The sequence below is a fragment of the Condylura cristata genome, unplaced genomic scaffold, assembly GCF_000260355.1.
Source record: "Condylura cristata isolate star-nosed mole 26May11 unplaced genomic scaffold, ConCri1.0 scaffold00023, whole genome shotgun sequence".
NCBI lineage: Eukaryota > Metazoa > Chordata > Mammalia > Eulipotyphla > Talpidae > Condylura > Condylura cristata.
In genome coordinates this window covers 23,258,147-23,271,106 of record NW_004567124.1, presented here as the reverse complement: position 1 = coordinate 23,271,106, position 12,960 = coordinate 23,258,147, and the positions used below count along the sequence as shown (strand labels likewise).

The following is a 12,960-nucleotide window of genomic DNA, read 5'->3' as shown; positions in this document are numbered from 1 at the left end:
ACCTGTCACAGTTTTCTATAAGGTGAGGCAACCAAGAGAGAAAACTGTTCCACCAATAGAACTGAATTAGACCTAATTATATCCCTGAAGATTTAAGTTTCCAAGGAGATGGTATGGTTAGGAGCAGATTGACTCTCATTTATATTGTTTTGCCATTACTTTCTATGACTAGGTAGCCAGTGTACCTGGAGGAAGTTTGCTTGTTTTCTACCTTTACTCTTTCTTCTTAAATACTAGATAATATCAGTAGTCATCTATCATACTTGAGGAGTCACTATGTTCCTCCAGTTTTCCCCCATCCTGACTGATTAGAAGATATACCTATAGCGAACCCATCTTGCCCACAGGGCCCAAGAGTTGGTACTTCACAGCAGTAGTGCTCAATGAGACTGTCGTCTTGCAGAGTCACTCCCTCAAGTATAGCCGAAGAGTTACCTCTGTCCAACATTTTAGGTTAATATTTACTGTGGTGAGAGGCTTTTAAAAGTGCTAATCTTTTACTTTGTATCAGGTATAATGACTGGACAGAAAATAATAGCATATCCCATCTGCAAGTATTTGAAATTTGTATTATAGGTATTGTTTATATTTAAAAAAATGAAATGTTTCAGAACATTTAATTGTTATGTCAGTAGTTTAATGTTTGAACTGAAAATATCTACTTTACAAATCTTCAACAGCAGCAAGAGGTCAACCAGGTTCAATCAAAAGGTGAAAATGAATTGGGCATAAACAATCATGTAGTACCGAAAAATATTCCAAAAGTAGCTGAGAATGCTGCAGAGAAGAATGAAGAACCTTCAAGCAATCATGTTTCACATGGAAAAGGTATTACTCCTGTTTTGTTTTGTGTTAATAGGACATTGACTTTGTTATCTCATTTTCAAGTGAACATTTTTCTTCTTTTTTTTAACATTTATTTTTATTTATTGATGCATAAAGAGCTGGGGTATAGGCCGTGGTGTGGGGATGAGGATTCACCAGAGATTGGGGAGCAAAACAGGCAGATCAACTGAAATACACTGCTGAGGGGAGAGCAGGCAAGACAGGAGAGATCTGCTGTGCCATGTGGGTCACCTCTCTGACCAGGGATTAAATTTATGCTGCAGTGGCTGCCCAATAGCTTGATAGTGCTGAGACTAACCCCTGCACCACCCGGGAAGCCTATTGAAGTGAACATTTCCAATCATAAAGAATAATGTTTTATTTTAGCTCCATTATGCTTAGGTTTCTAGTTTGTTGCAAATTTGGGTCCTTATAAAGAATAAAACAGAATTAAGTTGCCTTAGAGTTGCAGCTATGTTTAAAGCAAGATCAAATCAATGTAACCTAATAAGCTGATTTTTATATTCTTTCAAACTATATGAGGAGAAATATAGAATTATGTCTCTTGCTGTGTGTGCAGAACAAATCAAGAGAGGTGGTGATGCAGGAATGCCTGGAATAGAAGAGAATGAGTTGGCAAAAGTTGATGACCTTCCCACTGGTAAGTAAAGTTGATTAAAGAAATTACCTAAAGCCGTCATATTATTTTTCATGTGACTCTCTTCTCATTTTGAGTAATGCTTTAAAAAGTCACAGTTACCTGGATGATTGACATTTTCAATTAAGTACTCATTAGTTATTAGATTATAATTGTTTTATAGCCAGTTGCTTGGGTATAATTTTTTGAAAACTTGCTAAAATGTATAAAGCACTTTACTTTGGTAAGAGTCAACTGTATTTGAACATTTTCTTGATGACTTAGGGTTATTGTTCATGGCGGTTACACTCCGTTAGAGCTATTTGTATTTACTGAATGTTTATACATGTGACTCATTTATTTTATACTAAATGTTTGCAGATCAATGTGTTGTCAGTGTGCTTTAATACTACTACATAGTATATTCATGTATACGTTTGTAGAATTTTTTCTTTTCAGTTCATTCTCATAATTTCAATAGTTTAGTCACTATGTTTTTTCAATCTCCTCTTAGGGCTACTCTGTTCATTATATCTCATTCTTCATTAATGTGTCTTAGAGAAAATTTTAAATTTCTTGTGTCCTTATGTCTAAAATTCCATATAATAATAAGTGAAATATTGTCATTGAAATAAATTTTGAGGTTTGTAAAATAATCCAGTGTACGAGTTAGGTTTGACTAGGCCATGAAGTATTAACAAACAGTCCTCAAATTTCAGTGACTTAAAAACAATAAAGTTTTATTTATTGTTCCTATTACAGTCTGATATATGCTCATTACAGCACTCTCCAGGCAATGACCACTTCTGTTATTTGATAACAGCATCTGCATATGTACCTTCTAAGTTAGAAGGAAAGAAAGGTTATCGGTGATTTCTACAGATTTTATCTCTAGACTTGGAAGTGGCACTTTAGTTTCACCTATATCCTCATGTTCAGAACCCAGTTTTATCTGTAGAAGACTGATTTTCCTATGTGCTCAAGAAAAATGTAATGAAATAAGATCATATAGCATTGTCCTTGCCACACCAAAATATTGGAATAAAATTGCCACTACTCATATCTTACAGGTGGACTTTCTTTTTTTTTTTCTTTCTCTTAATCTGTTTCCCTTCTCTCTGATTTCTTTCTTTGCTCTCTGTGAGCTTCCCAGGTTGTAGTAGAGTCAGTAGTAGTGAGTGAAAAATTATTTCTTTCCTTATTGTCTTTTTTTTTTTAAAGATTTATTTATTTATTCATACAGAACCAGGGTAAAGGCCAGAGATGTGGAGAGTGAGCGGGTTCACTAGAAACAGAGTGGGAAGCAGAACAGGCAGATCGAGGAAGTACACTGCTGAGGGGAGCAGCGGGTGGGTCAGGAGACGTCTCCCACACCATGTGGATCTCCTCCGGGGCAGGCAGGGATTGAACTCATGCAGAAGTGGCTTAAGGTTCTTAGTGCTGTGCTTTAACCTGCTGCGCCACCAGGGAGGGCCTATTGTATTACTTCTTAAAGGAGAACAAAGTCCAATGATAAATACGTCCATTTTTGTTAGTAAAGTCCTTTATTTAAAATGTGTCTTCAAAAATAAGATCTTGAGCCCTCCCTGGTGGCACAACCAGTTAAAGAACAACACTATGAAGCTATTGCAGCCACTACAGCATGAGTTCTGTCCCTAGCCAGCGTGGTGACCCACATGGCACAGCAGACCTCTCCTGATCCACCCACTGCACCCCTCAGCAGTGTATTTCAGTACATCTGCCTGTTCTGCTCCCTGCTTTGTCTCAGGTGAATCCTCTCACACACACACACACCACCTCTGGCCTATTCCCCAGTTCTATATGTATAAACAAATAAATCTTCAAAAAAATAAAATAAAAAGTTGGCCTCCCTGGTGGTGCTATCAGTTTTATCAAGCTATCCCCAGCCACTGTGGCCTGAGTTCCAACCCAGGCCAGGGAGTTGACCCACATGTCACAGCAGACCTTTCTTTGCTCACCCACTGCTCCTCTCAGCAATGTACTTCAGTAGATCTGCCTGTTCTGCTTCCTGCTCTGTCCCTGGTGAATCTTGCAACACACCCACTCCCCACCCCCACACCTTTGACTTACACCCCACTTCTTGCATAATTAAAAAAAATCTTTAAAATAAAAAATAAAATCAGCATGTTTCATGTCATATTTAATCTTTATTTAAAATCTAAGCAACTAGGCTCCCTGGTGGCACAAGGGATTGTCATAGCACTGCGAAGCAATCTGCAGCCACTGTAGTACGGGTTTGATCCCCAGCCAGGGAGCTACTTGTATGGTGCAGCACCTCTCCTGTCTTTCCCGCTGCTCCCCTCAGCAGTGTAATTCAGTGATCCGCCTGTTCTTTTTCCTACTCTGTCTCTGGTAAATCCTCTCACACACACATACTCCCGCACCTCGGCCAGTACCCCAGTTCTTGTGTGCATAAATAAATCTTTAAAAGCTGAGCAACTTTGGGCCTCTCTGGTGGCCAAAGGATAAGTCTCAGCATTATCACTGCTACTACCTGAGTTCATTCTTTGGCCAAGGAGCTGACCCACATATGGTGCAGCAGACCTTTCCTGTCTCGCCCTGCTACTCCCCTCAGTGGTGCATCTCAATAAACCCTCCAGTTCTGTTCTCTACTCTGTCTCTGGTGAATACTCTCACCCACACCTTTGGCCTATACCCAGTTCTTATATGCATAAATAAAATAAAAATAAATATTTTTAAAAGTAAATAAAATCTGAGCAACCTAGAATAGCATATTCTCATTGTTTCATTTAATTTGCGCCAATTATCACTTATACTCTATGTAAAAAGGTCCTACTGCTGGGCCTCCCTGGTGGCACAAGGCATTATACCTCAGCACTATGAAGCTACCACTCCTATTTTGCCTGCTGCTTCCCTTCAGTAGATCTGTCTGTTCTGCTGCCTACTCTGTCTCTGGTGAATCCTCTTACCCCCTAAACCTCTGGCCCCCAAACCCCAGCTCTTATATACATACATAAATTTATATATATGTATACACACACACACACACATATATATATTTAAAGATTTATTTTTTATTTATGCATATAAGAACTAGGTATAGGCCAGAGGTGTTGGAAGTGAGAGGATTCACCTGAGACAGAGTGGGGAGCAGAACAGGTGGAGCTATTGAAATACACTGCTGAGGGCCCTTCCTGGTGGCGCAGCGGGTTAAAGCACAGCACTAAGCTACAGCTACTTACCCATGAGTTCGATTCCCCACCTGCCCCGGAGGTGACCACATGGCATGGCAGACCTCTCCTAACTGGCCCGCTGCTCCCGTCAGCAGTGTACTTTGTCGATCTGCCTGTTCTGCTCCCCACTCTGTCTCTGGTGAAGCTTCTCGCCACCCCTGAGCCTCTGGCCTGTACCCCAGTTCTGTATGCACAAATAAATAAATCTTTAAAAAAAAAAAAAAAGAAATACTACACTGCTGAGAGGAGCATTGGAGCGGGTCAGGAGAGGTCTGCTGTACCATGTGGGTCACTTACCTGGCTTGGGATCGAACTTGTGCTGCCGTGGCTGTGGGTAGCTTCACAGTGCTGTGCTTTAACCCTTTGCGCCACAGGAAGCAGCCCTTGTATGCATAAATAAATAGATCTAAAAAAAAATTCCTGCACTGATAATCACTCTATCTGGGTCCTCCCTGGTGCCACATCGGGTTGTAGCACTGCACTGCGAAGCTAAGCAAAGCCATGGCAGCTTCAGTGCGAGTTTGATCCCCTTCCCAGGAGGTGATCCACATGGCACCGCTGACCTCTCCTGCTTGCCTGCTGCTCCCCTCAGCAGTATACTGGCCTGTTATGCTCCCCACTCTGTATCTGGTGAATCTTCTCACCCAGCACCTGTAGCTGTACCCCAGTTCTGTATGCATAAATAAATAAATCTTTAAAAAAAAGGAAAAGCACTCTATCTAAAGAGATTCATTTTTCACTCATTCATTGAATCTTTGTTGAGTTCCTTTCTGTTGGGTGCCAGGCACTATTCTAGATGTTGAAATAACAGTAAACAGTTATTACTCTCCTGGAGTTTATATTCTAATCAGATTTACTGATTACCAAAATGCATCAATCAGTTAATTTACTGACCAAAAATTATGTAGTATATCAACTGTATAGACTGCAAAATTAGAATAGGCACCATAGGATTAGCTGAGTGTTAATGAAAATTATATATATATATATATTTTTTTTTCTTTTAGCTTTACGGAAACCTCCTATTTCTGTTTCTCAGTATGAACGTCATCAAGCAATCTCTCATCTTGCAACTAGGCAACCTCTCTCTTCAAACTTGGTTCCAGGTATGAAGTCTTATTCTCATGATAAAAACAATTTATTAAGCTATTATTGTTATAGAATCACTAAAACATATTATTTAGCAGCATAGTAAAGTAATATTCATTCTTATAAGTAATGTTATATATTTTCAAACGACTTGAGAAGAGCCTTGGGAGAAATAATGATTTTAAAATGCACTTTATCTAATGAATTATTAAAAGTAGAATTACTTTTTCTGCTGCTGTGGGCTACATTACCTTCCATCTCTGCCAGTCTACTTTTCTTTAAACGATATTCAAATTTATATCATACAGGGCTTCTATAAATTTCTAGATTTACCTATATTAAGCTTTCTACTTTGTGCTTATAAATATACTATTTGTTTTCTGCTAAATACTATTTTAACAGATATGTTCTCTGAAAATGAGAATAGATATGACTAAAATTAATTATAATGAGGATCTAAATCAAGCTTTTGATGATGGAAAACATGGTGGTAAGGAAGAGAAAGATTAAAGAGATAAAAGGTGTGCAAGTTTATAGTGAAAATTACTTAATTAGTGGTTAGAACTACAAAAAGCCTTTCTGGATTTTGGATATTTCTGTAGAATTATGAGGGAGGAAAAAATCTATAGATCATTGCCATTTAATCTCTGGACATACTCCTTTCATGAATATATTTATAATCTATACTGGAGATATGGGGGAATGATTACACACAACTAAAACCACAGGTTATAAGATTTGATTAAACAAATTAGAGCCGAGCTTTTTTAAAATGTTATATGACTACTCAGTATCAGGCAACAATGTGTCTTATCTCTTCTGAGAAATTCCTTGACAAAATATGACCTTAATTTAATGTTTTTATGTCATAGATGCTCATGTAAACCTCAATGGAAATCCTGGTACTTCCAAACAGCACCCTTCCAATCCTCTTCAGCGTTTAATTCCAGGCCCAAACTTGGAAAGTGAATCCAGACTTCAAGCAGACACACTAAAGCTGGCTACCAAGGAGAGAGTTGGTGACTTTCATAAGTTGAAGCAAAGTAAGAATCAATTGGTGAATATTATGCTGAAAAGATTTCTTTAAATGTTTGTTTATAAAGCTTAATTATAGTTTTCATAATTATAATCTCTAGTAATTGAATGCATAGTTGTAATATCCTGTGCAGAGAAAGTATGAAGGTATTAAAATATAAAAGAAAGGCAAGTTTTAAATAGAGATTCTTTAAATAGAGCTACTTAAAAGTTTCTGTTGTTCACCATAGTTACATAATAAAATTTCAGGCACGTTAATTTAAAAATTGTTATTAGTTACTATTACTATAAATTCTTTGTAGAAAAAGTAGAAAAGATATATTTTGTTAAGCTAATAAAAATTACATCTAATAAAAATTTCAGTTTGCTTCATTTCGGTGTTAGAGAAATGGAAGAAGATGGTCAAATTCAGAGAATCATGTAATGAAATACAACTGCTTAATGATTTGGAAGTTTTGATTTTGATAAATATACAATGCTTACTCTAAGTTTGGAATTCTCAAGAACTAAAAGCAGTAGAGATAATTTAGGGCAGGACAGAATATTTTAGTTGGGTTTGCTATTCTGTTTTACCACTTCTGCTTTTCAAGGCTTCTTCCTTTCCACAATTTCTGAAAAAACAGACTATCTAAAAGCTACAGTTTGCTTTTGTTTGTTATGAAGACTTCTATGCCAACATCTGTTTAGAGGTAGTTATTTGTAAACAGGTTACTTTTTCAGTGTTAACTACAGTATTAACAATTTTTTATTTTTTCAAGTTATTTTTGTTGGTCTTGTGACAGTTATTCAAATTTCTCTGTAATATGAATATGTAGTTCGTACAAGGTTAATTGACTTTCCTTCCTTGGAAATTTGAATCCTTACACTCTTGACCAAATTATTACATGAATGTATAAGAATGTGGCTAATATTTTTAATACAATGAAAAAAATATTTCTGTAAAAACTTGTTAGAGGGCTTAGTTTGAAAACATTGATCTCAACAAAAAAGGTTTACATAAGGGTATGACAAAATAAAATAACTTTGATTACTTATCATTTTCTTCTAAACTTACAGCTGTACTATACATTATTTTATTGTTATGCTAACAGTATTTATTTTTATATCTTTGGTTAAAAATATGATTGGGAAATAATTGCTGTACTATTTTGTGATTTACTTTTCTTACATATATTATAAACTTTTCATAGTTGCATAGTTGTTTTAAATATATTTTTATATCATTCATACCTATATATATATAACACATATGTAGACCTATATATATAGACAATGATCTTTCTCACTATTCCATTGTGCTTAAACTATAACAATAATTGATTTAATCCTCCCCTTTTACTATTTAACTTATTTCTTATTTTTCTCATGTTAGTTGTCATGGCTATGAGTGTCATTTTTATCCATTTTTCCTTTGTCTTCTATCTTGGGCATTTATTTAATTACAGCCCCAAAACTGAAATTACCAAGGTAATGTATTTGATTAGCTCCTGTTGTATTTTGTTAGATTGTTTTGTTGAAATACTTCACTTTGTTACTGGAGGTGTTTAAATTTATTTACATATGGGACCTCCCTGGTCGAGGGGTAAGTCTCAGCACTATTATCCCTGTGGTCTGAGTTTGAGTCCTGGTCAGGGAGCTAACCCACACATGGTGCAGCAGACCTCTCCTGTCTCGCCCTCTGCTCCCCTTTGCAGTGTATTTCAGTGTATCCTCCTTTTCTGCTCCCCACTCTTTCTGTGATAGGTCTTCTGTGTCTGGCCTACTCACCATTTCTTTATGCAAAAAATTAGGTAGATACCTAAATTCTTCACTTAAACTTTTATTTATTAAATAACTGCTAATCAAAACATTATAGACTTATAACCCCAATTTTTGCCTTTTTTATTTTTTTATGCATACAAAAACTGGGGTACAAGCCAGAGGTACAGGCAGTGAGAGGATTCACCAGAGACAGAGTAGGGAACAAAACAGGCAGCATACTGAAATACACTGCTGAAGAGAGCAGTGGGTGAGACAGGAAGTTGTCTGCTACTCCATGTGTGTCAGCTCTCTGGCTGGGGATTGCACTTCTTATACTACAGTGGCTATTGATAGCTTCATATTGCTGAGATTTACCACTTAGGAGGTCCCACGTTTACTGTATTTTAAGAATATTTGTTTGAATAGTCTGACTTTGTTTTCCGTAAAGAAACATTAAGGACTTTTTTTTTCTTTGTGGTTTCATTTCTCCATTTGTATTCTGAATAGGTAAAAAAGAGTATCTAGCAAGTAGGTGAGGGATAAACCTGCTTCTTCATTAAGGAGATTAAGACTTATAGGAATAACCAGGCTTTCATCAAATTTGAAGAATCTTATCTTATTTAGTGTAGATCTATGTGTTTTGTTTCCAAATCTTTGTTAAATTGACTAAGTAATCTTTTGTAGAGATTGAAAATTGAAGATCTATCATCATATCCTGCCAACATATGAATTTGGCTTGTTCTACAGGTTTTAAATTTGAAATAGTTGCCAAAGTGAAAAAATCAAGAGATTTCACCAAAAATTCTCAGGTTCTGGATTCTTTTAAATCAGAATGTTTGACATAATTACCAGTAATTAATTTGACATATTAAGTAATTATGACTGTTCCCCTTAGAATGAAATATGCCCTGCTTTGTATTGTGCCACTCTGACACAGTACATCCATTTATTTGCTTGTCTGATACCTATAGGTATTTGAGTCTATAGCCCCTTTTATATAATGTGAAAATATAGAAGAGAAACTTTGTAGTGATCCAGATCAAGGGCTTAGCTATTTAGAATGCATTACAGGTATATGAGGTTGGACTTACTTGAGAGGGAAGTACTGACTAAAATTTAGCAACTATAGAGCATCAGACTGCGGAATAATATTTTAAAATGGTACATGAGGAGAGATCCTGGTCTTACTCTGATACCACATTGAAAATGCCAGAGGTAGAACACTTATAATGAAGACTTGTTGATAAAAAGAAACTGTGATGTGGGAATAGGAAGAAAGAGTGTAAGTATATGAGGGAATCTCTTTTTCTCTCCCACTTAACTGCCTTTGCATCATGGAGATATTACACATACAACCTCAATCCATATTTTCATTTGATTTTACTTCACCTGAAGATCCAAGACATATGGAGAAAGGAACAAATCCAAATTAAAATAGAAATGTAAATAGGTAATAAGTATAAATCTATTCATTCTATGGGTTCAAAATGATAACATTTTAATACAAGTTGAATGTTTTGTTGAAAACCCTGATGACTACATATAGGAGGGGCTAGAAATTTTAGACTTTAATGATTACCATAAAATTTTGGCAGTTGTAATTTTATTACTTTTGTTTCAGTAAATCATATTCATATTACTATGTTCATAAGGAGGCATGTTTCTTTAAATTTCATTTTGGGCCTTCCCTGGTGGCACAAGAGGTTAGGGTGTGGCACTGCAAACTAGCAGCAGCTGCTTCAGTGCAGATTCAATACTTGGCCCTGAAGGTGGCCCACATAGTGCAGCAGATCTCACCTGTCTTACCTGCTGCTTCCCTCCACAGTGTATCTCATCGATCTGCCTATTCCCCTCCCCACTCCGTCTCTGGTGAATCCTCTCACTGGCCCATGCCCCATCTATATGCATAAATAAATAAATCTTTTTTAAAAAATCAATTTGTATTATCACAGCATATAAAAATGGCTAAATAGCATGTTGGCATGTTTACCATATTTGAAAGATAAATTTGGATTGGTTTATTTTATTATTTTTAAAGATTTATTCCTTTATGAATACAAGAGCTGGGGTGCAGGCCAGAAGTATGGGGGTGGGGAGAGGGTGAGAGGATTCACCAGAGACAGAGTTGGAAGCAGAACATGCAGATCTACTGAGATATACTGCCAAGGGGAGCTGCGGGGGAGACAGGAGAGGTCTGCTTCGCATGTGGGTCAGCCACCTGGGGCCAGGAATCGAACTCACACAGATAACTTCATGGTGCTGAGAATTAATAACCCCTTATGCCATCAGGAAGGCCCTTAGTATTTTTTTTGTAATTCTAGTCCAGATGACTGAATTAACCTTTGACATCTCTTCCCTGCTCACTATATAGCAATGATAGGTAAAATAAGAAAAATGAACTAACATGTATCAATAACCTTGAAAACACATTAAATCTGCTGTGGTCAAGAAACAAAGCAAAAGTACCAGATGCTGAAAAGAATTGAATGATTGGACCTACTTGGCTATTGGTCTAAAAATCAGGTTTCTAAGTATTTGACTCTTATGAGCAACAAGGATAGAATGGTATCACTAAAAATGGAAGCCAGGCTTATTGCTTAAAGCCAGTATGCGATTGTTATCCCAGCTTGTTATCCCAGCTTGGCTGTAGGTACAGAAAATTAAGCTATGACTGACTACTTCAAGAACTGCAATGTTTAACTCTAAAAGACTTATTGGAGATAGGAACTTCCATTAAATTATACTACCAATTGGTTTTATACTGAATCTTTTCTATCCACAGTAACTTCATGAAATAAAACTGTGAAATGTAATTGTAAAGTCTCAGACAGAGGATCTGGTGTAAGCAACTTTAAAATAACAAGATAACATGGGTGGACAGACAGAGAAAAAGAAAAAGCATAAATATTCTCTCTACACTGAAAATTAATCAGGAAGGCAAATTCCAAAACATGAAAAACAATAATGCTAAGAAAGATTGCCAATATAGCAATAACTAAAACATGAAAATCATTTCATGTAAAAACATTTTACTGGTTTTTTTTGAATGTCAAGTAGGATAAATCCTTGCTTTTAGGCATTGTAGGGAAACTTCAGTGTATACAAACAATAAAGGAGAAAATCTTAATGCAAAATATTAGTGCAAATTATTCCAGAGGAAGACAGTTATATTGATAGCAGATTTTTCATCAGCAAATCAAATACTAAAAGACAGTACAATAATATCATCAATATGATAAATGAAAATAACTGCCAGCATAGGCCACTATCATAGCTAATGAGGACAATGAGAGTAAAATGAAGACATTAAGTTACACAAGAATGGGTTTGCCCTTCATAGATCCTTGTGAACAAAAATGATTATTTTGGTAAATGGCAACCCCAATGTGAAATAGGTTGGCCTGAACTGGCCTGACTGTTTGAGTCATCACCCATGCACTTAAAAAGGACTTATAATAGACTCAACTTCAGGCACACACAAAAAGTTTAACAAAGGGTTTATTTACAAATGGCAGAAATGAAGAAATGAATAACTCAGGAAAAAAGAAAGATAAATTGGTGAATGTGTCCTACCAGTTCCACTGAGCTGGAACCCCAATAACACACTGAGAGCTGGTTGAAAAATCAAGCACCCCCTAGGTCCCCATGTCTAGTTATAGACCAAACATGACTGCTTAACCTCTACGCTCAGTTCCCAGCAATCCTTCCTTAGGTGGTGATGACATTATGGGATTTGTAGTCCTTGGTGTCTTAGATCTCTTTGGTCTGGGGTGGCGGTGGAATTTGTTCAACACATCCTTTCCTTCCAACAATTATTGGAGGGAATAGAACATTGAAGTTCTATTGATAAGTGAGACAACATTGTAACATAGTAACAACTGCCTAAAAAAAGGGGGGAAAAAACTCAGATTGATCAAAGAAAGCTTTTGGTGAACTTAGTTATTGACTTAAATCAAGGAATCAGAAAAAGACAAAACTAGCAAGTAAACAACAAATCAGAGACATTCAGCGGGGCTGGTGGGAGGAGAGGGAGCAAAACGGGAGAAAAGAGCACAAGAGACTATGGTTGACAGTTCAGGGGTGTCTTGGTGGTAGGGATTTTATGGGAATTATACATGGCAGGAGAAATCAACCAGTGTACAAAAATGAGCAACAATATAAACAATATATAAATAAATAAATGTTTAAAGAAAAAAAAGCTACAGGAAACAAACAACTTATTCTGTTAAGACAGCAAAAATAATAGTAATCATAAAAGGTAGTGTTCAGAAAGAGGTCAGAAATACTGAATACTTTCATATTTTTGCTAGAAAAATAGTGTATGTTAAAAATGAAGGTAATCGGCCCTCCCTGGTGGCGCAGCGGGTTAAAGCACTGCACTGAGAAGCTAAAGCCACTTCCGCATGAGTTCGATTCCCG

The 12,960-nt window shown here is 36.5% G+C and overlaps 1 protein-coding gene across 2 annotated transcripts in view; it reads left to right on the top strand.

Moving 5' to 3' along the window:
• CASC4 (cancer susceptibility candidate 4) overlaps positions 1-12,960 on the top strand; it is a 70,988-nt gene that overhangs the window by 42,884 nt on the left and 15,144 nt on the right. For both annotated transcript variants that reach the window (XM_012728773.1, XM_012728772.1), the window contains exons 5-8: positions 681-828; positions 1,406-1,486; positions 5,685-5,783; positions 6,639-6,809. In XM_012728773.1, the coding sequence (XP_012584227.1) occupies positions 681-828; positions 1,406-1,486; positions 5,685-5,783; positions 6,639-6,809 (499 nt within the window). The remainder of the gene's footprint in view (positions 1-680; positions 829-1,405; positions 1,487-5,684; positions 5,784-6,638; positions 6,810-12,960) is intronic.